General features: G+C 43.8%; 1 protein-coding gene across 2 annotated transcripts in view; it reads right to left on the reverse strand.

The window, feature by feature from the left end:
* Positions 1–26,045, reverse strand: part of PHACTR2 (phosphatase and actin regulator 2) — a 189,907-nt gene that overhangs the window by 132,986 nt on the left and 30,876 nt on the right. The window contains exon 1 of one of the 2 annotated variants that reach the window (XM_087718338.1): positions 12,295–12,418. The exons of the other annotated variant lie outside the window; for it this stretch is intronic. Coding sequence (XP_087574464.1) covers positions 12,295–12,307 — 13 coding nt within the window. The 5' untranslated portion in view covers positions 12,308–12,418. Of the gene's footprint in view, positions 1–12,294; positions 12,419–26,045 lie in introns of those variants that run through there. 2 annotated transcript variants of the gene reach the window in all.

Here is a 26,045-nt window from a genome sequence, read left to right on the forward strand (position 1 = left end):
TACAAGTAATATCAATAGACTACAGTGTTGAAAAAACTTTGATGATCTGATAGGAAAAATCCGTTATGAATACCTGCATAGAATTAGTAACCTAGTTTTATACTAGGCAAGGTGAGATGAACTATGTATACATATGTATGAATTTTTGCCGTTGGCGCTGTAAATATGTAATGAGTTCTATTTCTTTTTTTCTTTTTTTTGTATTTTGTAAATCTTGCCTTTTTTTATAACCTTCAATAAAAAAAAATTTAAAAAATTTGGAGGTCACTAATGATTAAAGGGTTCAGTAGCTAAGACGCTGAGCTTGTCAATCAGAAAGGTCGGCAATTCGAATCCTGAGCACCACATAATGGAGTGAGCTCCCATTACTTGTCCCAGCTTGTGCCAACCTAGCAGTTCAAAAGCACGTAAAAATGCAAGTAGAAAAATAAGAAACATCTTTGGTGGGAAGGTAACAGCATTCCGTGCATCTTCGGCATTTAGTCATGCCGGCCACATGACCACAGAGACATCTTCAGACACCACTAGCTCTTTGGCTTTGAAACGGAGATGAACACCGCCCCCTAGACTCAGGAACGACTAGCACATATGTGTGAGGGAAAGCTTTATCTAAGGTGACCAGATTTTCAGATTGGTAAAGAGGGACACCATTGACCGGGGGGGGGGGGGGGGGCTTGATTAAAATTTTTATATTTTGTCAAAAGCTCACAAAAGGCAATTATGGACCCCAGGACACTGAAACCATTATAAATACGAATCTGTTGCCAAACAAAATTTTGATCACGTGACCATGAGGATGCTGCAACGGTCACTAAGTGTGAAAAATGGTTGCAATGGTCGCTAAGTGTGAACAATGGTCATCAGTCACTTTTTTCAATGCCATTTTAACTTTGGTCACTAAACGTTTTCCCCCTCCTCGAGACATCTCACTTCTTCCTTCCTTCATTCCTCTTGCTTATCTACCTTCACCTTATCCGTCTTCTGCTCTTTCCCTCTCTTCCTTCCTTTCTCCTTCCATCCTCTCTTTCCTCACTCACTCCCTTCCTCCTTTTCTCTTCCTTCCTCCTTCCATTCTTTCAGCTTCCTTTCTTTTGCCTATCTACCTTCTCTGTCTTTCTGCTCTTTCCATCTCTCTCTTCCCCTTCGCTTGTTCCTTCCTCCTTCCATCCTTTCACCTTCCCTCCTTCCTATTTCTTCCTTCTTCCTTCCTTCTGCCTATCTACCTTCACCTTCTCTGTCTTTCTGCTCTTTCCCTCTTCCCCTTTCCTCCCTCCCTTCTTTCCTTTCTAGTTCCATCTTTTCTTCTTTCCTCTCTCTCCCTTTTTCTTCCTTCCTTCCTCCTTCCTCTTGCCTATCAACTTCATTCTCTTTGTCTTTCTGCTCTTTCCCTCCCTTCCTACCTCCTTCCCTCTTTTTTCCCTCCCTTCTTCTTTTTCTTCCTTCCTTTCTTCTTCCATCTTCCTCCTTCTCCTTCCTCCTTCTTCCTTCTATTCTTTCTCCTTCCTTCCATCTTTTCTCCTTCCTTCTTCTCCCCCCTCCCTTCTTCTTTTCCTTCCCCCCTCCCTCCTTCCTTCCTCTCCTTCCCACTCTCTCCTTGGGAGGGGACAAAACCCAAGGGCTAAGGGGGCGGGGGTGGGGTGCAGCAGAGACCAAATAAAGTCAGTAGATCGTATTAAAACTTTCCTATTTGTTGGATCGCATTGCTGCGAACCTATAAACCAAATCAGGGGAACATTTTGCAACCGAGGGTGCTGCAAGGAAAAGGGGGGGAGGCAGCCCTGCCATTTCCCCAGTTTTGCAAGGAATGAGAAATGGTGCTTTAATCAGAAGCAACTGCAATTGGAACCGCAGACAGGGAAAGAAAGAAAGAAATCCTTGTAGCACAAAACCCACCTTTGCATGGTTGTGAGAACATAATCACAGCGTCCCTCCGCCCTCTGAATGGGACTCAACGTGACTCCGATTTGAATAGAAGGACACGAAGCTGGGCGGGGAGATAAGCACCTTCATTTGCATTCTCTGCGACCATGATGCTTTGCGAGGAACAATCCCAGGGGCTCCCTTTGACTTTTTGCAGATTTTTCCCTTTGTGCTTAAAAAAAAAAGGACTTTTTAAAAATGCCACAGAATGAGCTGACAAAATGCAACCCTTTCCTTCGTCCTCCTCTTCCTCTGTCACTAACAGCTGGGGGCTCAGAAATCGGAGCAAAAAGCCAGTCCTCCATCTCTTCCCTCTTCCTGGATTCATTCCGAAGTTTCTTAAATCCCCCCCTCTCTCTGTATCTGTTTGTCTCTCACTCTCTGTGTGGCTCTTTGCCTCTCTCTCCCTCCCTCCGTCTCTCTCTCTCTGTGTGTCTCTCTCTCTCTGTCTCTCCTCCCACCCTCCCTCTGTGTGTGTGTGTTTCTCACTGTGTGTGTGTCTCTCTGTCTCTGTAAGCCGCTGTCGCGCCTGTTGCCCTGGATCAGACTGAGCTGCCTGTCTTTCTTCAGCACCCCCCGGGGGTGCACATCAATCGTAAAATCCATCGGGTGGTCCAAAGTAGCGGGGCTCAGCAGGACCTTGGCTGAATGCATGCAAATGCTCAAGTCCGCTGCTCGCCGCTCCTCAGCTAGTTGTAAAGTTCTCTCCAGAGATTCTGGCAGGCGGAGGCAGCGCTTGCCTCTCGAACTTCGGCGAAGGAGATTTTTTCTGTGGGATGGAGCCTGGGCGGCAGGGAATTTCCCTGCCGAAGTAGAAGGTGAGGCTTTCAAACTAGTCTGATCCTGCTTGAAAAGGTTGCTGTGGCGGAGCAAAGGATGCCCTGGCTGAGGATTCCCTCTTTCAGTCGGTCTCTGGAATTCCCCCCCCCACCTTTTTTTTCTACAGAAGGGTTTTTTGACTGGGCAGCTCGACATGATTAAGGCCGTTCTGCTCCTCCTTTGCGCTGCCCTCCTCTCTCTGATAGCCGCTTGGTTAAAAAGGAGGAGGAGCCCATCGAGGAAGACAAGGGGGATCCCTGCCCCCACGGATGGGCTCTGGACTAGCGGAGCCTCCTCTTCCTCCTTTTTAACCAGGCGATCTTCGGCTGCTGCGTAAGCCCATGGGCACGCGCTGCCCTCTTCTCTCTGATATCTGCCAGATTAAAAAGGAGGAGGAGGCTCCACTGGTCCGGAGCCCATCTGCAGGGGGAAGGATCCCCCTTGCGTTCCTCGTCTTCCCGGATGGGCTCCGGACCAGCGGAGTCACCTCCTCCTAACCAGGCGGCTATCAGAGAGAAGAGGGTAGGGCGTGCCCGTGGCCTTGTGCAACACCCGAATTCTCGCCTCCTGTTCTTCGGCTGTTGCGCAATCCCAAGGGCACGCGCTGCCCGGTTTGCTGAATCCGGCGTGGCTTCAGAGAAAGAAGGCATGCGAGAAAGCCGCCCCCCCCAATCCCCGCTGCCTGAACGTTTGAATGAAGGAGGCTGCAGGCTCCTTTGTCCTCAGCTATGCGATTTTCTTTCGTTTTCTGCTGCCCGAACAAGTGAATGAGGCAGAGGGAGAATGAAAGGAGATTGCGTCCCTTCTGTCTCCCCATTGCTCAGAAAAGCAACTCTGGGAAGGTCCTTTGGTGGCGGCAGGCATCCTAGAACCTGCCTGCTAGCAAAGGACCTTCCCGAAGTTGCTTTTCTGAGCAACGGGGAGACAGAAGGGACAAAATACCAGCTGGCTGGGACGGGTATACAGGGCTGGGGGCGGGGCAGGCTTACTTCCAGGTCCGGTCACAAAAATCGGGACTTTTTAAGAATGCCCCGGGACGCGGAACAAATTGTGCAAAATCGTGACTGTCCCGCCAAAAGTGGGATGTCTGGTCACCTTACCTTAATGATTGAAATAAATGTTCTCTTCAACATTCCCTCTTCTAAACAATTATTCTTCATCTGATTCATAGTCTATCAAAATGGTAAATGACAAGGTTGAGTCATCCCTTCCTGGGAGGAGCCTACTGGTGGAAGCAGCAAAAAATCAGCTGCCTCCGAATTCCTGGCTACGTACCTGTTTAGAGGATCTTCCATCTGACGTCTTATCAGGTTTTCTTATCCTTCAGGCAAGAAGGAAAGAAGAAACTGTTTTGCTGGCAAATGCTCTTCGATTTTTGCAGCTTTTGTGCTTGCAAGGAAAGGGGGGCTAGCCCAAGGCAGAACGGCCGTCCGTGCTGGGAACTTCAAACTGCCTTGTGCAGGACAAAGTAGGTCTCTCCCACTCTGATCAAAGTTTTGTTTAATTTATTCTTATCACGAGCTGGATCCGTTCACTGTGGACATTAATTGCTTATCAACATTTTAGCTTCTTTTCTTTTTCTCCTCCGAAAAATTATTTACTCAGAGGCTTCTAAAATGGCGCCGAGCAGCCTGGTTTCTCCGGTAATAACGAACACTTTTTGCTAGACAATGCAAATCCTCAAAAGAATTCAAAACAAGAGAGATTGCTTATCATTTGTTTTGGTTTCACAATAGAAGAATTTTACTCCTTTATTAACCTTGCTTATTTGGAAGTTAAATGGTGATGAATCTGCTGAATGGTCTTGTTACAATGTTTACTCACTGAAAGTTTTGCCAAGCCTTAAACTTCAAAATAAAAGCCTCTTTTTTTAAAGCTACTTATTTAGGCAATAGAGTTTTATTAACTGCAGGCAGATAAATTTTGAAATGGCCTCAAAACCAAATATTAACTTGAAGTCGTCACCCTCTACTTCCAGGGGCACATCCTCAGTGCCTGGCACAAAGCTGCAGCCTCCGCTTCCTACGCCCCCTGCTGGGGATGTGTTAACGAAAGAATTTTTTCTGAGTAATCTAAGCGAGGCTCTTAATGCACAGACAATTAAAATGGAAGATAAATTTAGAGATAATAGAGAGGAGAGAAAAGAGGAAATAAAAGAAATGAAAGAAGAAATTAAAAATGAAATTAAAAGTGAAATAAAAGGACTTAAACAGGAGTTGTATGAGAAATTTGAGGCTAAGGTTGATAAAATTAGAGACGACATGCTGAGTCTTGTAACTGTATTAACAGAACATATTTCTGGAGTGGAAGATACTTTAGAGGTTCTTAATGATGCCAATGCTAACTTGACATTGACAAGGTTGAGTCATAAGTGTTTATGTACCTAAATTATTGTCTCTAGGGCTCAGTAGAGCAAGCAGCTGTGTGCCAGATTACCTAGTCTTTTGTCAGAAGTAATAGCTGCCAAGCAAATGATGTCAGGTAGATGACCAATCTTTGAGGAGAATATATTTTTTAAAAACCACCATATTTCTCATTAACTTACAATTTAGCTGGAGGGAGGAAAAAAAGAGACCATGTTAATCTTACAGCCCAAAGCAGAGTTTTTCCAAATATTTTAAGGGAGCTATGCTTACCATGTAATACTAAAGGAAGTCATTTATTGTAGAAGTTGTTACAGCACTTTTCCCCCTTATCTGCAGAAACATATTTGTTTGACCATTAGAACAATACACTTGGAAGAGTAAAGGGGCAACACAAACTGATTATGCTACACAGCAGAGGAGTTATGAAGCCAACCAGGAAGTAAGGACAAAGTAGATAGATTTCTCAAGGATAAAGTATGGATTAACAACTGTAGATAGATGTTAAAAATGGCCTTCCTGTGCCTCATTGTCAGTATTAATCCTGTAAGGTTCAGATTCACTTATCCATAGGATGGTTACATTGGGCATTTTTTGCCTCTCCTTTTAGCAGTAAATTATGTGAAGCAGTGATGGTGGCATGCCAGTGAGTAAAACCACACTCTATAGGGGCAGACGTACAAATTTCAATAGAAAAGAATAAATGTAGTTCAGGAATGAACTATAGAGTCAGTGCCCTTTGAACTTGGATGTTTGCTTGTAAACAACAGCTCAGAGTTCAATTGTAGAGTTGTCTGAGATTGGTTGTTTGCTTATAAAACTGGGTGGGTAAGCCACGATATATAAACAGGAGCAAATCTCACATTCGCTCACATTGGTATTTTTCTAGTTGGGTAATTAAATGTCCACAAGCAAACAACAAGCTCAAATAGAACCAAGGACTTGGCAGCTGTATGAATATGATGCAAAATTATTATTTGGAGCAGCCACAAATGTTTGCCATTATGCAAATTCCTTAGAGTTCTCATTCATGTATCTTCGCTTGATTAGCATTTCTGTCTTTGGCTACCTTTTGCCATTTCGTGTTCCTCACTAAAACATATAGATAGAACACATAGATTTTAATGGGAAATATTTTATTTAAATAAACTCAGTTGTCCCATAAAGAGAGCTTATCACCCACATTATCCCTGATTGTTACTTATAATTGCTGTTAGCAGAAAAAATATGTTTTGTTCTCTAGAAAGAGTGATAGTGAAGCTAGCAAGTTAAAAGTTAAAACTTGGGCAAGGTCACCTTTAAAAACTATCTGAACATTACATTATAAACAACAGAGAGAAAGCAGAACTATTTAACTCATTTTTTTGCATCTATCTTTACGTAAAGGGATAAAACAGTCCAACCTATCAAAAACAGCACCACAAAAATCAGATTAGGAACACAAGTTGAAATAGGGAAGAAAATGGTAAATCTACCCTGTCTACCCTAGATGAGTTCAAATCACCAGGACCAGATGGATTACACCCAAGGGTTCTGAAGAAACTGGCAGACGAGATCTCAGAACCACTGAACTATATCTTTCAGAGATCCTAGAGCACCGGGGAACTACCAGAGGACTGGAAAAGAGCTGATATGCTTCCCATCTTCAAAAAAGGAAAAAAAATAGATCCAGGAAACTATAGACCTATCAGCCTGACCTCAATACCAGGAAAGATTCTGGAAAAGATAATCAAGCAACGAATTAGCAAACACCTAGAAGCAAACAAAGTAATAGCCAAAAGCCAACATGGGTTTGTCAAAAACAGATCATGCCAGACTAATCTTATTACATTCTTTGACAATGTGACAAAATTAGTGGACCAGAGAAATGCCATCAATATAGTTTACTTTGACTTCAGTAAGGCATTTGATAAGGTAACCTACTACTAGATAAAGTAGAAAAATGTGGGTTAGACAGCATCACCACCAGATGGATTCGTAACTGGCTGACCAACCGCACTCAGCGTGTAGTCCTCAATGGAGCTGCATCTACATGGAGAGAAGTATGCAGTGGAGTACCCCAAGGTTCTGTTTTAGGCCCAGTACTCTTCAACATCTTCATCAATGATTTGGATGAGGGAATAAATGGGGAACTCATCAAATTTGCAGATGACACCAAGCTGGCAGGAATAGTCAACACTCCAGAAGATAGGCTTAAGATACAGAAAGATCTTGACAAACTTGAACATTGGGCCCTATCTAATAAAATGAAATTCAATGGTGAAAAGAGTAAGGTTCTGCATTTAGGCAAAAAAACTGAAATGCACAGGTACAGTATAGGTGGTACCTTGCTCAATAGTAGTAACTGTGAGAGGGACCTTGGAGTCCTAGTGGACAATCATTTAAATATGAGCCAGCAGTGTGCAGCAGCTGCCAAAAAAGCCAACACAGTTCTAGGCTACATAAACAGAGAGATAGAATCAAGATCACATGACGTGTTAATACCACTTTATAATGTCTTGGTAAGGCCACACTTGGAATACTGCATTCAGTTTTGGTCACCACAATGTAGAAAAGATTTGGAGACTCTAGAAAGAGTGCAGAGAAGAGCAACAAAGATGATTAGGGGACTGGAGACTAAAACATGAAGAATGGTTGCAGGAACTGGGTATATCTATTGAAAAGAAGGACTAGGGACACATGATAGGAGTGTTCCAATATCTCAGGGGTTGCCACAAAGAAGAGGGAGTCAAACTATTCTCCAAGGCACCTGAGAGTAGAACAAGAAGCAATGGGTGGAAACTCACCAAGGAGAGAAGCAACTTAGGAGAAATTTCCTGACAGTTAATCAGTGGAACAGCTTGCCTCCAGAAGTTGTGAATACCCCAACACTGGAAGTCTTTAAGAAGATGTTGGATAGCCATTTGTCTGGAACAGTATAGGGTTTCCTGCCCAGGCAGGGGGTTGGACTAGAAGACCTCCAAGGTCCCTTTCAACTTTGCTATTGTATTGTATTATATAATATTTCCACTGTTATTATTGCTTTCACATGTATTTCCTTGGCTGACGAAAAACACTTCTGCTGTAGATTTATTAAGACAGCCCATCTAGTTCAAACATCTGTGTCATACAGTAACCAACTGGATGCATTTGGGAAGCTCGAAGCTTAAATAATGTAGATGAGAAGGGGAACTCATCAAATTTGCAGATGGCACCAAGCTGGGGGAAATAACCAACACTTTAGAAGATAGATAGAAGGATCTTGAGAGACGTGAACACTGGGCCCTGTATAACAAAATGCAATTTAGTGATGTGGAAAGTAATGTTTTACACTTAGGCAAGGAAAACCAAATGTACAGGTATAGAATTGATGGTGCTTGACTCAACAGCAGTAACTGTGACAAGGATCTATGAGTCCTAGTGGACAACCACTTAAGTATGAGCCAGCCGTGTGCTGCAGCAGTTAAAAAGAACTACATTCCTAGGCTGCATCAATAGAGGGATAGTATCAAGAACACATGAAGTACTAGTACCACTTTATACTGCACTGGAAAGACTTTACTAGGAATATTTTGATCACAGTTTTGGTCATCATAATACCAAAAGTATGTTGCGATTCTAGAAAGAGTGCAGAGAAGAGCAACAATGATGATTAGGGACTGGAGGCTAAAGCATACAATGAATCATTGCCGAAACTGGATATGTCTAATCTAATGAAAAAAAAGTATTAGGACTGACATGGCATTATTCCAATATTTGAGGGACTGACACAGAGAAGAGAGGATCAACCTATTCTCCAAAGCACCTAAGGGCAGGACAAAAAGTAATGGAAGATTATCAAAAAGAGATCCAACCTAGAACTACGGAGTAGAATAGCTTGCCTCCATACGTTTTGGGTGCTCCATCACTGGAGGTTTTTAAGAAGAGACTGGACAGCCATTTGTCTGAAATGGTATAGCATATCCTGCTTGAGCAGGGAATTGACTAGAAGATCTCCAGAGTCCCTTCCAACCCTGTTATTCTGATAGCTCCTTTACACTGTTATTTACCAGCAACCAATGTTTGAGGCGTGGTGCCTATGAGCATCAGGAGATGGATGGGAAAGAAGAAAGAGGTAAGGAAAAGAGGATGGTAGGGAGAGAAAGAGAAGAAGAGAGGGTAGGAAGGGGAAGAGGAAGAGTAGGAGAAGGAGAAAGGGAAGGGAAGAAGGAAGGGGAAGGAGAGGAGAGGAGGAAGGAAGTAGAGAAGGGAAGGAGGGAGGGAGAAAAAGGGAAAATAAGGTAGTGTTACAACAAGCAGAAGGGATGGTAAATAAAGCAACCCAAACTCTATATTATAACATATTAAATGAAATAACAAATGCATAAGAATGACAAATGTAAAGAAGAATAACAATTATGTGAATGTATACTTAAAATGGTATGTAAGAGAATAAAAAATAAAAAATAGAAAACCAGGAGATGGTAAACTATTGTCAGAATCATTAGCCATTGATAACTTAGTCATCTGCGAACCTATCTAATCCCCTTTCAAATCATCCAGAGTGGCTGCCATTACAATACCACAACTGCTGGGTGTTAATTCATAATTTCCATCCCCAGCTAGACCTGTAGAGGTATTGTATATGGAGATGGTGCACAGGAGTAGGCAGCAAGCCATCAGAGTATCTGTTCATGTACAGGTATATTTTAGATCTGTCCATTGATTGGCTTCTTGATTGGCTGCTTTATTTTTTAAAAAAAAATCTGATATAACCATAATACTGTAATTTAAATCAAAGAGCACTGTAACTAAAATGAGACTAATATCATTAAGTAGAGGAGGTACCCTCCAGAGTGAGTCTTCTCCAACCTGGGGGACATCTATGTTTGTAGACTTCAACTCCCAGAAGTCTCAATAATGGTTATTCTGGCTGGGGTCTACTGAGAGATGAAGTCTGTTCAACTAAGGAAGATTAAATTAGAGCATGCAGGCAAAACCTTAATTAAGGAGTGGGTAGTAATTCTAAAAATGCTTTTGCTGGCCTGGAACCACAGCCTCGATATTTGCTCATTCATTGGTATAGAGGAACAATAATCTACTTGATGCTTCAGAATCCTTGTGAAAATATTATATACTGTATCAGAATAATAGGTATTATATTAATAAATTTCTTTTAAGGGCTTTGGGTATTTCCAGATCGGGCTTTTATGGAGCAAGTGGACAGCTTTATTCATGGAATTTACAGAGAAACCAGAGAACAATGCTTTCTTGGAAATTCCTATACTGCATTTGAGAGATACTATTTGATAACTGAAATCTTAATTATCTGTTGTTCATAATAACAAAAAAAAAGAAAGGAGTAGTTGTTGCTCCTTTTAGCTATATATATATATATAGTCCTCAACTATAACAGTTCATTGAATGACATTTCAAGTTACAATGGAAGTAAAAAAAAGTGACTTATGGCTGTTATTCATATTTGGAACCCTTGCAACATCCCATTGGTCACATAAGCAAAATTTGGGGCAATTGCCTCATATTTATGACAGTTGCAATGTCCCAGAGTCATCTGACAACTTTTTGTGACCTGTGACAAGCAAAGTCAATGGAAAAGCCAGATTCACTTAACAACCACGTTACTAATGTAACAACTGCCATGATTCATTTAACAACTGTGGCAAGAAAAATTGTAAAATGGGGCAAAACTATCTTTAAACATTTCTCACTTAGCAACAGAAATTTTTGGCTCAATTATGGCCGTATGTATCTGAACCAATTCAATGCTAGTTAATGGAAGTAATCCAAATGGCAGTTTCTTAGTACAAATTTAAAATATTTATTTATCTTTAACCAAATAAGAATCATCTAAGACCTAAACCATCAGTAAAATAAAGAATAAAAGCTATATATAAAATTGTTTTCCATTTATTTTCAAATAGTACTACAACTACTGTTCAAAATCACTGGTGTTCTTCTATTTTCATAAGATCTCATATAACTGGATTATATTGATATTTTTATTATATATTTTAGGATTAAACTGGCCTGAAATAATTTAAGACAATTATAATAGTTTACGGCATAAAAATTAAAACTAGGATAAATCAGAAGTTCTTTTTTGTATGAAATTAGTATTTACTGCTAAAAGAAGCTGAATGAGCAAAGAAAATTTTGTCTAGTCATGGCTCATTATTATGTCATTCTGTTATAATCCAAAGCCAGCATATACAAAATAAACAAAAGTATTGTGAAACTTTAATGGACTTCAGTTTGGTCTAGCTGTCTTGTTTCACCAACATATATTTATTGTAAAGTTAGAAATGTCCTGATTTTGTTTATAAATATAAATTGAACCAACATTACATGCTCCTTCTGCACTTTGCTTTTATGCTTGTTAAATGCTGTGGGAACTGAATTTAAGACTAAAATGTTAAAACACATTTTTAAAAATTAATCACTACTGAATAAAAAGGCAATTTCTTCTGAATAAAGGTTAATATAATTACTGTGCCATGTAAGTATAAAAAAATAAAAGATTTGCTTAGCTCGAATGGGCAATTTTCTTGAACAAAAAAGGTACAATGGGTTCTTGTAAACATTTTTGTACTGTGTGACCCAAGGAAGTGTGGCGTCACTGAAGTAAAATAATGCAATTATATATCATTAGATGCATCATAGTGGAAATATGAAAGAACTATTCTTGTTTAAGTACTAATCGTATATTTAATTTTAAAAGTTCACTTTTTTTTCTTATTGTGGAACTCTCCTTTCATACTTTAGAAGTATTATCTTAGGAAAAAAATCCCATTTTTAAAAATATCAGAAAGAAATGAAACTGCACTCCTATTAATAGCTGTAAAATGCATATGTACATAAAATCATTTTAGGTCAGTTGATGGTGATGATTCTTCAAATTAGTATGACAGTTGAAAAGTATTTGAGAGTTTACATGTATGCTTTCTCCTTACTCATCTGAAGGCAGAAAAGGATCCAAGTTAGCCCATCCACTAAGCAGCTTCTGAACTACAATTTAAATTACAGTTTACATGATCTTTGCTCTTCAGAGATGGGGGGGGGAAATCCCCTAAAGGGTTACAAAAGTCAATGCTAAAAAGATAATGTAATGTAATGATGGCCAATAATACAAACAGAGAAAGCAAGCCTTCAGTACACACACAAGATACAAATGAATTTTGTAGTTCAGCCAAGAATTAATGTTTATTTCACTTACCGGCAGTATCCATTTCCTCTTTTATCACAGAGCCAGCAAGCTGCTATTATTCCTTTTCTGTTTTCCTCTTCTGTGCTTGCTTGCTTCCTTGCTTGCTCTCTTTGCTTCCCCCTCCTCACTTATAAAGCTCCTGCCAGTTTATTAGACCTTGCCTGGCACACCCCAACTACAGCAAACATTGCCAGGGAAATTTATCTCTCTCTGCAGATGACAAATAACCATTAGCTCCATTATCAGCAGACTGTGCAAGCCTATCGTAGAGATCATAAGATAGTTGAAATCCCTATGATATTCCCTGTGGGGATGCGACTGAAAAGGAGGGAGAATTCAAAATCAGCAGAAGCCATCTTCCAAACTCTTGCACCTAAAATTTCCTTAAAGTGGATGCAAAAAGTCCAAAAAGAAACCTCTTGAATAGGGATTGGTATATCCTTGAATCAGGAAACGTGAAATAGTTTTTTTTTACTTTGACTTCTGAAAGCTTTCACGATTATGATATTCTCCCAAGAAAGAAAATGATGGACTTAATTTATCTGAACTGTCCAGAGCAGAGGTGGGCTGCTACCAGTTTGCACCAGTTTGGGCGAACCAGTAGTGGAATATTGGCCTGGGTCACAGAACCAGCAGTGACCAAGGCTGGCCACACCTCCGAACTGGTTCCCCAGCCGCCGCAGCAATTTTTGGCCTTTTTTAATGTTCTGCGCATGCACAGAACTATTTACAGGCAACTGCACACGCATGCAAAAAGCACGTGCAGAGCGAACCAGCAGTAACACCGGCAGCAACCCACCGCTGGTCCAGAGTTACTCTGAAGGTGAGATGGATGTTATTTCAATTTGATAAACAAATAAATAAACATCTCTCCATGACTGTGATCCGACTGCTGTATGTCCTGCATACATGTATTGTAGAACACTGTAATGCACTGAAATGAGACAAAGACTCTACAATCAACTAGGGAAAGAAAAATAAAAACCAAATGGCATTATAGATTATGAGATATCGTAAGTACTGTAATCCAGGCAAAAAAAAAAAAATTACATTAGAATTATAGGAAAAATGACAGAAAAACATATGCTGTGGTGAAGTCATCTAAAGATAGTCCTCAACTTAGGACCACAATTGAGCACAAAATTTTTGTTGCTAAGTGAGACATTTGTTAAGCGAGTTTTGCCCCATTTTACAACTTTTCTTCCCACAGCTGTTCAGAGAAACACTGCCGTTCTTAAGTTAGCAATACTGTTGTTAAGTGAATCTGGATTCCACACTGGCTTTGCTTGTCAGAAGGTCGCAAAAGCTGATGACATGACCCCAGGACACTGCAACTTTCATAAATATGAGCCAGTTACCAGATGTCTGTATTTTGATCACGTAATCATGGAGATGGTGCAATGGTCATAACTGTGAAAAACGGTTATAAGTTGCTTTTTTCCGTGCCTTTATAACTTTGAGTAGTTACTAAATGAATTGCTGTAAATCAAGGACTACCAGTATGTCAATCCATAAATTAAGAATACAATGTAGTATGAAGGAAAAAAAAGGAAAGGGAGGAGACCTTGGAGTCCTAGTGGACAACCATTTAAATATGAGCCAGCAGTGTGCAGCATCTGCTAAAAAAGCCAACACAGTTCTAGGCTGCTTAAACAGAGAGATGGACTCAAGATCATGTGAAGTATTAATACCACTTTATAATGCCTTGGTAAGGCCACACTTGGAATACTGCATTCAGTTTTGGTCGCCACGATGTAGAAAAGATTTGGAGACTCTAGAAAGAGTGCAGAGAAGAGCAACAAAGATGATTAGGGGACTGGAGACTAAAACATGAAGAACAGTTGCAGGAACTGGGTATGTCTAGTTTAATGAAAAGAAGGACTAGGGGAGACATGATAGCAGTGTTCCAATATCTCAGGGGTTGCCACAAAGAAGAGGGAGTCAAACTATTCTCGAAAGCATCTGAGGGCAAAACAAGAAGCAATGGGTGGAAACTAATCAAGGAGAGAAGCAACTTAGAACTGAGGAGAAATTTCCTGACAGTTAGAACAATTAATCAGTGGAGCAGCTTGCCTCCAGAAGTTGTGAATGCTCCAATACTGGAAGTTTTTAAGAAGATGTTGGATAGCCATTTGTCTGGAACGGTATAGGGTTTCCTGCCTAGGCAGGGGGTTGGACTAGAAGACCTCCACGGTCCCTTCTAACTCTGCTATTGTATTGTATTGTATTGAGATCAAGTTATTCCAAAGGTGAAAACTAAGGTCAATGCCCAGCATGACTCAAAATGATTGAGGGCCTTGAGATAGGCACTTCATGCAGAAATGGTATCCTATTATCTTCACTATCAGTTTGGTAGCAGGAGCATGAATGCGCAGAAGATCTGTGATGTCGTTTGGGTGGGTGGGCGGTGCCTCACACTGCCACCACTACCGGTTCGCCTGAAGCGCTGCGAACTGGCAGCATGCCACCTCTGACTCCATGTTATTAAACAGTACATTGAATGAATGCAACAGGTAAAGCATGTATTATCATACCAAATATCCCATTGTTTTTAGAAGTTGAAAACACCACAGTATCTGTCCATTACAAGATATCACAGAAATCAAGCATTTGTTTATTTATTTACTTACCATATTTAGGTCAGACCCATCTCAATCACAGAACAACTCTGGGCAGTGTACAATTAAAACATTTAAGCTAAAGAAAATTTAAAAATAGAAAACCTCAAAAGAAAAGAAACATTGTACAATTGTACAATAGAACGTAAAAATTAATACCATTATATTCACCAGTATGTGTAAAACAATTAAAATCTACAGTATGGTGTTTGATTTGTAGTATATTATCTGACTTTGAAAGTGTTTCCTCCATTGCAGTACAGATAGAGAACACTAAAAATTAGTTTATCTTTTGTCATGAGAATGTTACACAGTAGCATTTGAAGTTGTCATTATTAGCTGAGAAGAAGAATGTCACAATGTTTTACTTCTCTCTTCATTATCACACTGCAGTAAACACTAAAATAGTATTTCTACGTATTTGCAGAATTCTTTTCATTATAATGTTGCAGCATATGGTAATACCTAGCTACAAAATTCAAAGCATATTTATTCATCTTATCAAAATCTGGAAAGTTGTTCTACCGAGGTGGTTATAATCATATTATATTCTACTGCTGTTTGATGATGAGTTTTTAAAAGAAAATAATATAAAATATTGATCTTATTACCAAAAATATCAGAATAAATATATTCTCAAAGTCCAACTGTCACCATCTATCAGTTCTAGGGAGAATTTTACCAGCTTCTGGTACCCTCACTATTAGCCGCACATGCGGCTAATGCATAACCATTGGGAATTACTGCGGGCTTGACGGAATCGGGAGAGAAAGGACGTTGGTCTTACCTGAACGTCTATTTTCGGAGTGGGGGAGGGAGTGGCCACGTGTGGGTTTTATCTTAGCCTGATTGGTCCAAAGACTGAGAGCAAAGCTATAAATACTGGTGCCTTCCAATCCTGGCCCAGATTCTCGAAGCCGAACGGTACAACTGAAATGACAAAAAACAACAACACAACAAACCCCGGGAACGCCTAGGCCCTCCCCTTGGCCCAAACGAACATAACTCAGGGCGAGTCGTGACCACTCCCTCCCCCACTCTGAAAATAGACGTTCAGGTAAGACCAACATCCTTTTTTCAGAGTGGGGGGAGGGAGTGGTCACGTGTGGGACATACCCAAGCTAAGGTCCCAGGGAGGGAGAACAAGAACCACTAGGGCCCAAGGGGAGCCTCAGCCACCACCCCCTGCAAGACTCTCCGACCGAAGGACGCGTCTGCAGACGCGAAAGCATCCAGATGATAATGCCGGATGAAAGACGTCGGGGAAGCCCAAGTGGCCGCACGACAGATGTCCTCAAACGGGGCCCTCGTGGCCCACGCCGCCGTGGTTGCAGCACTCCTAGTAGAATGGGCTGTGATCCCCGACGGAGCCGGCCGACCCGAGGCCGTGTAAGCCTCCACGATGGCCTGACGCAGCCAACGGCCAATGGTAGCCGAGGACACCCTTGATCCCAGCGACCCTGGCTGGAAGGAGACAAACAGGGCCTCCGACCTACGGACCTCCCCGGTCCGCCGGAGGTAGATTCGCAGAGCACGGCGGACATCCAACCGATGCCAGAGACGTTCCCTGGGCAAAAGTCGGGCAGGACGGTCTCCTGGGCCCTATGAAAGGGGGTATTTACCTTCGGGACGAAGGCCGGGTCAAGGCAAAGAACCACCCTGTCCTGGTGAAAGTGACACAGGTCGTCCCTGGAAGACAGGGCGCCTAGCTCAGAAATACATCGGGCGGATGGGATCGCCACCAGGAATGCCACCTTCAGTGACAAGAAGCGTAAGTGAACCAAGTGGAGGGGCTCAAACGGGGGCCACGTCAAGGCCCTGAGGACCAGGGGAAGATCCCACGTGGGGAACCTGTGGACAGGGGGGAGGCCTGAGATTAGACGCCCCCTTCAGGAAAAGCTTGATCAGGGGAAACTGGGAAAGGGAAGAAGACCCCATCCCCCCCGAGGACCGAAGACAGAGCCGCCACCTGGCGATGCAAGGTATTCTGCGAAAGCCCGTCCTCAAGACCTTTCTGAAGGAAATCCAAGACGTTGGGAATGGTGGCCCTATTGGGAGAAATGCTCCTAGGAGAGCACCATCAGACGAAGGCCGCCCAGGTGGAGTTATAAATGCGGGTCGTCGACGGCCGCCTCGCCACCTCGATGGTGTGAATGACCCCAGAGGACAGATGAGCCTCCCTCAGATGCGGTCAGATGAAGCCACTGTGGCTCCGGGTGAACCAGAGCCCCCCTGCAGCAAGACTACCTCCCCCCGCAGAATCCTCCACGGGGGGGGGCACCGACAGCTGTACCAGGTCCACGAACCAGGGCCTCCTGGGCCAATACGGGGCCACCAGGATGACCAGGCCCCCTCCGCCACCACCTTCCTGACGGTCCCCGGAATGAGGGGAATGGGAGGGAAGGCATAAAGAAGGCCCGGGGGCCACCGGCTCCTGAGGGCGTCCGTGCCCTCCGCTGACCTGGACTGGAAACGGGTGAAGAACCGTGGAAGCTGGGAGTTCTCGGGAGACGCAAACAGGTCCACCAGAGGAGACCCGAACCTTTGGCAGATCCTCCGGAACAGCGACAGGTGGAGTTGCCACTTGCCATTGTCCAGAGTCGCTCGACTGAGCCAATCCGCCTGGACATTGGAGAGTCCCGAGATGTGTTCCGACACCAAGGACAGCAGGTGTCTCTCCGCCCAGGAGCCCAGCCGCAGAGCCTCCAACCAGAGGCTCCGTGAGTGAGTCCCACCGTGACGATTGATGTGAGGCTTGGTGGCCACATTGTCCGTCAGGAGGAGCACATGGCACCCCTCCACCGAGGACTGAAAGTGATGCAGAGCCAGTCGCGCAGCCTTCAGCTCCAGCCAATTTATATTGTGGCCTAGGTCCGAGGCCGTCCACCTGCCCTGCGCCATCCAAGAGCCCACCAGGGCCCCCCACCTGAACCGACTCGTGTCCGTGGTGACAGTCACCCTGTCCGGCTCCCAGAAGCAGCAGCCCCACCAAATGGCCGGGGAGAGCCACCACGCCAGAGAGACGCGAACCCCCGCCGGGAGACAGAGAGCCCGAAGAGAATTGCTCAGTCGTCCCCTCTGAAAAGGGATGAGTTCCCACTGAAGGGGCCTGAGATGAAGCCTGGCCCACGGGACAATTCCGATGCAAGAGACCATCTTGCCTAATAATTGTGACAGAGAGAGGATGGAAGTGGACCGCCTTGCGCGGACGCTCTCCGCCAGATGACGGAGGCTGTCCTGCCGTTCCTGAGACAGACTCACCACCCCCGCCTTGGAATCTATGACTGTCCCCAGATGCAGAATGCGAGTGGAGGGTGAAAGATGGCTCTTGGTGAAGTTCACCGAAAAGCCCAGGCTTTGAAGGCCCCGAATAGTGAGCCGAAGATCCGAGACGGCCTGAGGAAGGGACCCCGCCTGAACCAAGACATCGTCTAAATAGCATTGGAGACGAACCGGCACAGACAGCAGATGAGCCACCAGAGCCGCCAGAACCTTCGTGAAGGTCCGTGGGGCCGAGGCCAGGCCAAAGGGGAGAGCCCTGTACTGGTAGTGGCGGTACCCGTGAGAGAACCTCAAGAACCAGTGATGAGCGGGCAGGATGGGAATGTGAAGATAGGCCTCCGTGAGGTCCACGGAGGCCAGGAAGTCCCCCTTCCTGATGCCCTGAAGAATAGATTTGAGGGATGACATTTTGAAGCGTCTGTACACCAGAAACCTGTTCAGGCGCTTGAGGTCTAGAATCGCCCTCCAGCCCCCCGTGCTCTTCAGAACCACGAAGAGGTTGGAGTAGTGGCCGAGGCCTTGTTCCCCTAGAGTAGTGGCCGAGGCCTCGTTCCCCTCCACCACCCGAATGTCGAGAAGGTGGGCGATCGCCTGATCCATCAGGAGGCAGCGCTCCCGACTCCGAGGCAGAGGGAAGGACCGAAAGAGGTTTGGAGGAGTGGAGAGGACTTCTAACATGAGACCATGACGAACTGTGGCTCGGACCCAAGCGTCCGACGTGATTTTGTCCCATCGATCCGCATAGAGGGAGAGGCAGCCGCCGATGGGACGACTCGGGTTCGAGTCACTTCCCCCTGCGGTAGGGACGGCCACCTCCTTCTGGCCTGGCCCTGGAAACAATTCCTGTCCTGGAAGGACGGCCCAGAGAACTGCCTATCAGCCGGGAAGGAAGAAAAATGCTGGTTATATCCGTAATCTGTGGCTCTATACCTCTGCCTGCGGAAAGGGCGTGACTTAGTCTCGGGCTTCTTAGCAGTAGAAGGAAGGACCTTCTTCTTGTCCTTATCCTCCACTAGGATGGGGACAAGGGCGTCCCCGAAAAGGTTCGGCCCTTTGAAGGGAGCGGCCGCCAAATCCCATTTAGCCTTGTTATCCATCTGCCAGTGACACAACCAAAGAAGCCTACGAGAGGTGACAGAGGTGGCCAAGGCACTGGAGGCAAACTTGACCGTGTCCAGGGTTGCATCAGCGGAGAACTGGCAGGCTGCCAAGATCTTAAACAGATCCTGGTGTAGCCGCTCGTCCTGGATGGGAATATGCTCCTGCAGTTTTTTAAGCCACACGACCGTGGCATGGTTAAAGTAGGAAGCCGAGGCCGCGGACTTAGTAGCCCAGGCCGTGGCGTTAAAATTCTTCCGCAAGGTAAGCTCTGCACTCTTATCCTCTGGCTTCATCTTATCTGCCGCGTCGCCCGATACCACCAGAGAGGAGGAAACAAGGGCGGCCACCGGGTTGTCAATGGCAGGCAGCTGAATGGCCTGAGCAAAGGTCTGCTCCACGTTATAGTACCAGCGGTCATTACTGCCAGGGGCTGAGAAATTTGAGGGGCGAGCCCACTGGTCGGTCAAGACCTCCAAAAACAGAGGAGGAGCGGGAATCTCCTCCTTGTTGGTGGCCGTAGCAGAAAACATTGCCATGTCAGGATCCCGAGGAGGGGGCACTGAAGGATCCCCCGTCCCAACTTTAGTAGTGTGACGCGCCTTGTCCAAGAGAATCTTGAACATGGCAGGAACAAAGAGGTCCTTAGATGAAGGTTCGTCAGAAAGGTCCGCATTCTCATCATCCGAGAAGCCCATGTCCTGGAGGTTCTCCCCCCCCCCCAAGAATGAAGCCTCGCTTACCATGGAAGGGGAGGAAGCTCGATACTGGGCCCTGCCTAGCCCCCCATGCCAAGCAGAAAGGGAGCCCTTGTCCCGTTAGGCAATGCCCCAAGAGATGGCTGCAGAAATAAGCCTTTTAATTCCTTCAGGAAGATTATCCAGATCCTCCACATCCCCATAAGCAGAACCAGGCCCTTGAGGTGCCAATCTGTGAGAGGAGCCGGGGCCCCTGGACGTGCCCTCCAGAGGATCACCTGCAGGGGAGAGGGAACGCCTCCTCCTGGAGTAGGCCCGAGACCTGCCAGGGGAGCTTGAGGAAGAGGCAGGGCTAAATCCCCTAGGGGAAGATCTGCTGGAGATAGGCCCGAGGGGAGACCTGGACCTGGATCTCTCCCGGGATGAAGGCCTGGCCGAGTGGGCCAGCCTCTCTGCCCTTGCAAAGGTCTTTTCCAGCGCCCTATGCCGCCTGGCTTCCTCCCTAGTGGAGGACCTAGCCGGGCACCTAGGGACCAAGGATCCCTGGGGGGAGCCCCCCACCCCACCTCCTGATCCAGGGCCTCCTCACACCCAGCTGGGCCCGCCACCTGGCCGTGAGGAATCTCCGCTCCCTCGTCCATTCCCCACTCACGTGTCCGATGAAGGGAGCAGGAACACAGGCCTCCGAAAGTCCCACCGGAACCATGGCCTGAAGGTCTGTGGGGAGAGCTAGGCCCAAAGCCTCGTGCTAGGCTGCACCCACGAGGTAGGCTGAAACAAGGCCCCGCGCACGTGGAGACCTCCCAAAATGGCCGCCGGAACTCCGTGCGCGGGTGAAAATACCGGCAAATAACTCCAGCGGCTCAGCCGGGCTTCCAGGAGCTGGTGCCGCGCTGGATTGAGTCGGGGAGAGCCACACGGCACCCACACACGCTCTCCTCACCCCCGCTCGGCCCCCACAGCAATCGGATCAATACGGCGGCGCGGCAGCCGCCCGGGGCGATCAGCTGTGCAGCGGGCGGCTCACGCGCTCCACGTGGCGCCGAAGCCACTCCTGCCGCCGCTGCTGCAAATGGGGCTGCTTCGGAAGCAGCAGAAATCGGAGCTGGCACCCCCGCACTCCCGGGGATAGGGTTGAGCTCCAGGCCCGCGGGGGGGGGAGGCTAAACGCCCCACAGGGCCCTCCCCAACCGCCCAAGGCAGAGATCTGTCCCTTGGGGCCGCAGCAGTACAATTTAGAGTTTTTGAGAAAAGTTTTTAAAGTGCCCAATTAAACCAAATAGGAACCAGATTGCAATCAACCAAAAAAAGGAAAAATCCTACCTAAATACTTTTCTAACAGTACTTGTACCAAAGACTGAGAGAATCTGGGCCAGGATTGGAAGGCACCAGTATTTATAGCTTTGCTCTCAGTCTTTGGACCAATCAGGCTAAGATAAAACCCACACGTGACCACTCCCTCCCCCCACTCTGAAAAACGAAAAGAGTGTTTTCTGTTATTTTTTTTCTCTTTAAATAGTAACAGAGCAGTTCCTTGATCCCGCAGTCACAAACCATGGATACAACTTTTTAAAAAGGGCAGACTTGGATGGAGACACTTTCTGAATACACACACACATACAAAAAAACCCCAACCCCATCCTCGCAGGATTTATGTTTAATCATGTTTATTAAAAAAAAAAGATGAGATTTGCCCCAAATGTTTTCCGGTAAAAAGTAGTTGTGGAGGGATAATTAATATCCAAACTACCTCTTTTGGAATATGAGACAAAAATGAGAGAGGGAGGGAGGGAGGGAGGGAGAGATGATGCTGATGCTGAGTTTTTGGTGGTCCCAGAACTTGATTGTTTGCAGATGTTTCATTATCCAACTAGTTAACATCATCATCACACTAATTATGATTTGTTGCATCTGCAACAAAAATTACAGCAAAAAGTTGTACTCAAGCCTACATGAAATTCCTTTTTCCAGCATTAGAAAGATTGGTTTTACAACCGCAATATTTTTCCAACAAGTCTTTTTTTTCAAGATCATACATTAGCAATAATATAGGCACAATGACAATGCACTTCTCAAATTTCACTATGGAACTGTATATATACTGTAATTTACAGATTAGAGTGACCATGGATTTGAAAGGGCTAGATTAGATAATCCAACCAGATTCTCAAAAACTTGGAAATATTTGATTTCAAGACTATGCCTGTTGAATAGAATACATGAAGACAAAAAGGAGGAAATGACCTCATTTGCTGGACATCTAGTAACCTTAATGTTGAAGATATAACAAAAAAGGGAAATCTATGCCAACTTCCGTGACTTTTGTAATCATCATGATCCCATGTCAGATCAAAGCTCAATAGATATAAAAAGGAGAAGGAAAGGACCAAATATTTATGCATCTTTGCAGCTGGAAAAATACTGTAAGTCATGACAGAATAAGACTAATTAATTAATGCTAAAATAAATTACCCCTGTTATACATGAAGGCCAATAAATATTTCCAATGTATGAAACCCTAGTTTCTTTTCTTGTATTTTTGGCAGATAGGTAGGGGCATATCTCTATTAATAAAAAGGGCTTTCTTAAATAAATTATGAATTCCAAAGCACTAGCATCTTCAGCACTTAGAAGATTGCCAAGAAATGCAATCTCACCGGCTCAAGGTTGACTCAGCCTTCCATCCTTCCGAGGTGGGTGAAATGAGGACCCAGACTGTGGGGGCGATATGCTGACTCTGTGTAAACTGCTTAGAGAGGGCTGAAAGCCCTATGAAGCGGTATATAAGTCTAACTGCTATTGCTATTGCTTAACTGGAAACTTGGGATCTCTTTAAGATTTTCTTCTGCACATCCATTAACTCAGTGCTAAATTTCCAAGCATTGGATCTCTTCTGATGGAAGCCACCCTGTGAACATTACTGATTTCCTAAGTCCCAGAACTATGCCCGTACTGCCTTTAAACTTTTACTTAAGTAGCAGAAGAATGCAGCCATACAGTTGCATTATGTATTTTCTTGTAATTAAATCCTATGTAATTTAGTAGAGCTTATTCACATTTGAAGTGATTTCTATTTCAAGCATTTAAAGATTTAAATCTGCTTCTTATATAGACTCTGGAAGGTTCTTATAGCACTATTGTCTTTCTACTTTAATCTTTTTTTCCTTTTTGTATCTTTGTTTAACTGCAAACCTAAATGATTTACTAACGATATCACACAAATATCAACCAACATGGCTTCCTTATCCTTATCCTTTACAAACATGATACTTATGAATTTGTAATGAATAAGTCCTTATATAAAATAAATCCTTAAAATATTATTTGTAATTTGTTGTATGTCCATCATTGCAAAATCAAAATGTGAGTAAATAGCAACATAAAGGTTAAGCATAGTCATAACTGTAGATATTTAGATAGATAGATGATAGATAGATAGATAGATAGATAGATAGATAGATAGATAGATAGATAGATAGATAGATAGATAGATGATAGATAGATGATAGATAGATGATAGATAGATAGATAGATAGATAGATAGATAGATAGATAGATAGATAGATAGATAGATAGCAAGCAAGCATGATAAAGTAAATATAAGCTATATTTCAGATCATTTAAAAATATATACAATAAAATGCAAGAATTACAAATTTATTGCCTTTTTGGAAATTATTGAGAGGGGGGGATGAACAAAGAATGTTGTAATTTATTGGTTGCATTTTTAATCATTTTTCACCTATTATATTTTATGGTAGCTTTCTTACATACAGTGTATATTTCTTTTTGTTTTATTCCATGGATGTTTTAATGTAATTTGATAAGACCGTAAGCTGCCAAAAATCTTTTTTTTAACTACATTAGGAAGAACTCAAGTAAATTAATGCATATATCCTTCTTTTGTATGATGCATGAAATTGTATAAGATTTTGCTATATATATTGGAGGGCAAATGCATTATAATATTGTACCGGATCTTTTGTATGTACTTTGAGCATATGAACATTATGCATGGAAAAGGGAGAAATATTTTTCCCCCAAAATAGAAAAGATAGACCCAGAAGATTGCAATTGATATTGCCAGAGCCAGGTGATGCTAAAAAAAACAGACTCAGTTGCTCTAGGAGCAAATGATGGTCATATTGTACTTGGCATCAAGGTCTCTGAGTCAGTTCCACTTGTCACTGTTTCTTTATACCATTAGGGGGTAATCTAACGTGAGGCCCTGCTAAGTGAATATTTGCTTATGTTAAGTATCCTGGAATTGTGATTAACTCACTAGCAAGCTGCAATGCAGGTACTATTATTGTTTGGCAATGATGCAAAACACACTACAGAGGATGGGAGACAAAAAGCATATTGTTTATTATACAGTTCTTTTTTCCACCTGGCTACTCACCCATTCATAGCATGCCATAGATTCTCTCTATTTCTGAAGGGATCACAAGTCAATGCTGTTTGGATGACATGTTCCCAGGGTAGTAATCAGGCTAATAATCCACTGTATTTCTTGCTTTTCCCTTCATAATAGCATCCATTAGCACTTGTACTTTAACTACTTGTTTGAACTGAAACTGAAGATACTGCAATTAGCACTGTAACATCCAAGTTTATATTAAGACCATGACTGTGATGGGGGAAGTAATATAACTTCTTTACTTTATCTCCAACGTACAATTTTCAGCAGGAGCACCTGCTTCAGGAGAAAACAGAAGCATCCTAGGACAGAGGAATTCCCAGTGATGCTAAGGCAAGTTAAATAATACACTGGAAATTTATTTAAGACATTTTTAATAAAGTAAGAACGTAGAATGGGTGTGTGTTGTGTATACTACAAATGGAAATGTTTAATAACAAAACTAAAAACATCCTGGTAATCTCAAATATTATATGATAGTGTTTTATATGATAGTGTTTTAAGGAAATAGGGGAGACCAAGGTAATGTGATAAACAAACAAAGAACATTTTTACTGTTGTAGAATTCTATAATTATTAAAACAAGTCATATTTGTAGAATAGCTATCGAGAACTGTGGAATAATTGCAGAGACCTGCTCCCACAGGATGTGCCGTAGTGCACACGAAACAATGAAAGTGCATGGGATGTGGAAAACAGGATAAATGACTCATAAAAGTAACTGGCCATAGCCAGCTCTGGCCCTAAGTGATAACATTGTATGCTAATGAGTGTAATAAGAATAAAAGGGAGTTTCGGACTCTGTTTTGAGCTCTCATCCCGAGACATCTTGCCTGTGTGTCTTATTCCTCATGAGAGACCACCAAATGTGGTGACCCCGACGTGATCCTGTGCCGACAGGTACGTCCCTGCTAACCCTCTGCTTACCGCCTGGAATAGGCTTGGTGCACCTGATGACGTTGCTGGCGACTGACTCTAATTTGTAAGTATGGGGGGTGGAATGTCTGCAGCTCAGAAAGTGCATGTTGAAGAGCTTAGGCAATTAGGCAGGAAAAAATATTTAAGCACCCAAGACCGAAAAACTACCAAGCCTCTCTCTAAATCAGAGGCTGTCAAATTGCTTGCTTACGTTTGGGTTAACTGTCCATCTTATCCAGAACATGGCTCCTTAAAAGCCGACACATGGAGGGAAATTGGCACAGTCCTCCACCAAGTTCCGAGGGCTCCCCCAGATGTTCTTTGTCTGTGGAAAATTGCCTATACATTGATTCAGACACATGCTGAATCCCCTCTTCAGCCGTTGTTGGATCCACCTCCTTATCCAACAACATCTGTTATGTTAACAACCCCTGCTCCAAACATACGGGTTTGCCAACCCACGGCTCCTGAGGGTCTTTCCCAACCTGCGTGCTGTCAGACTACTGCTGACAGCCCCTCTGGCCAAGCCCAACAGCCAGGAATTATTAGAGGAGCTTATCAAAAAGCAATAAAAGAAGGAGGTTTAGACACCTCCGATCTGCAGGACATTGAGCTATTTCCAGTGATATACCAGACTACACCAGCAGCCATTGTTTTTGAATGGGAACCCGTGCCTCTGGTAATGATTAAAGAATTAAAAAATGCGGTAAAGGATTATGGAATTAC

Source organism: Thamnophis sirtalis, unplaced genomic scaffold, assembly GCF_051295495.1.
Source record: "Thamnophis sirtalis isolate CommonGarterSnake01/CBP01778 unplaced genomic scaffold, rThaSir2_p1.2 scaffold_6, whole genome shotgun sequence".
Taxonomy (NCBI): Eukaryota; Metazoa; Chordata; class Lepidosauria; order Squamata; family Natricidae; genus Thamnophis; species Thamnophis sirtalis.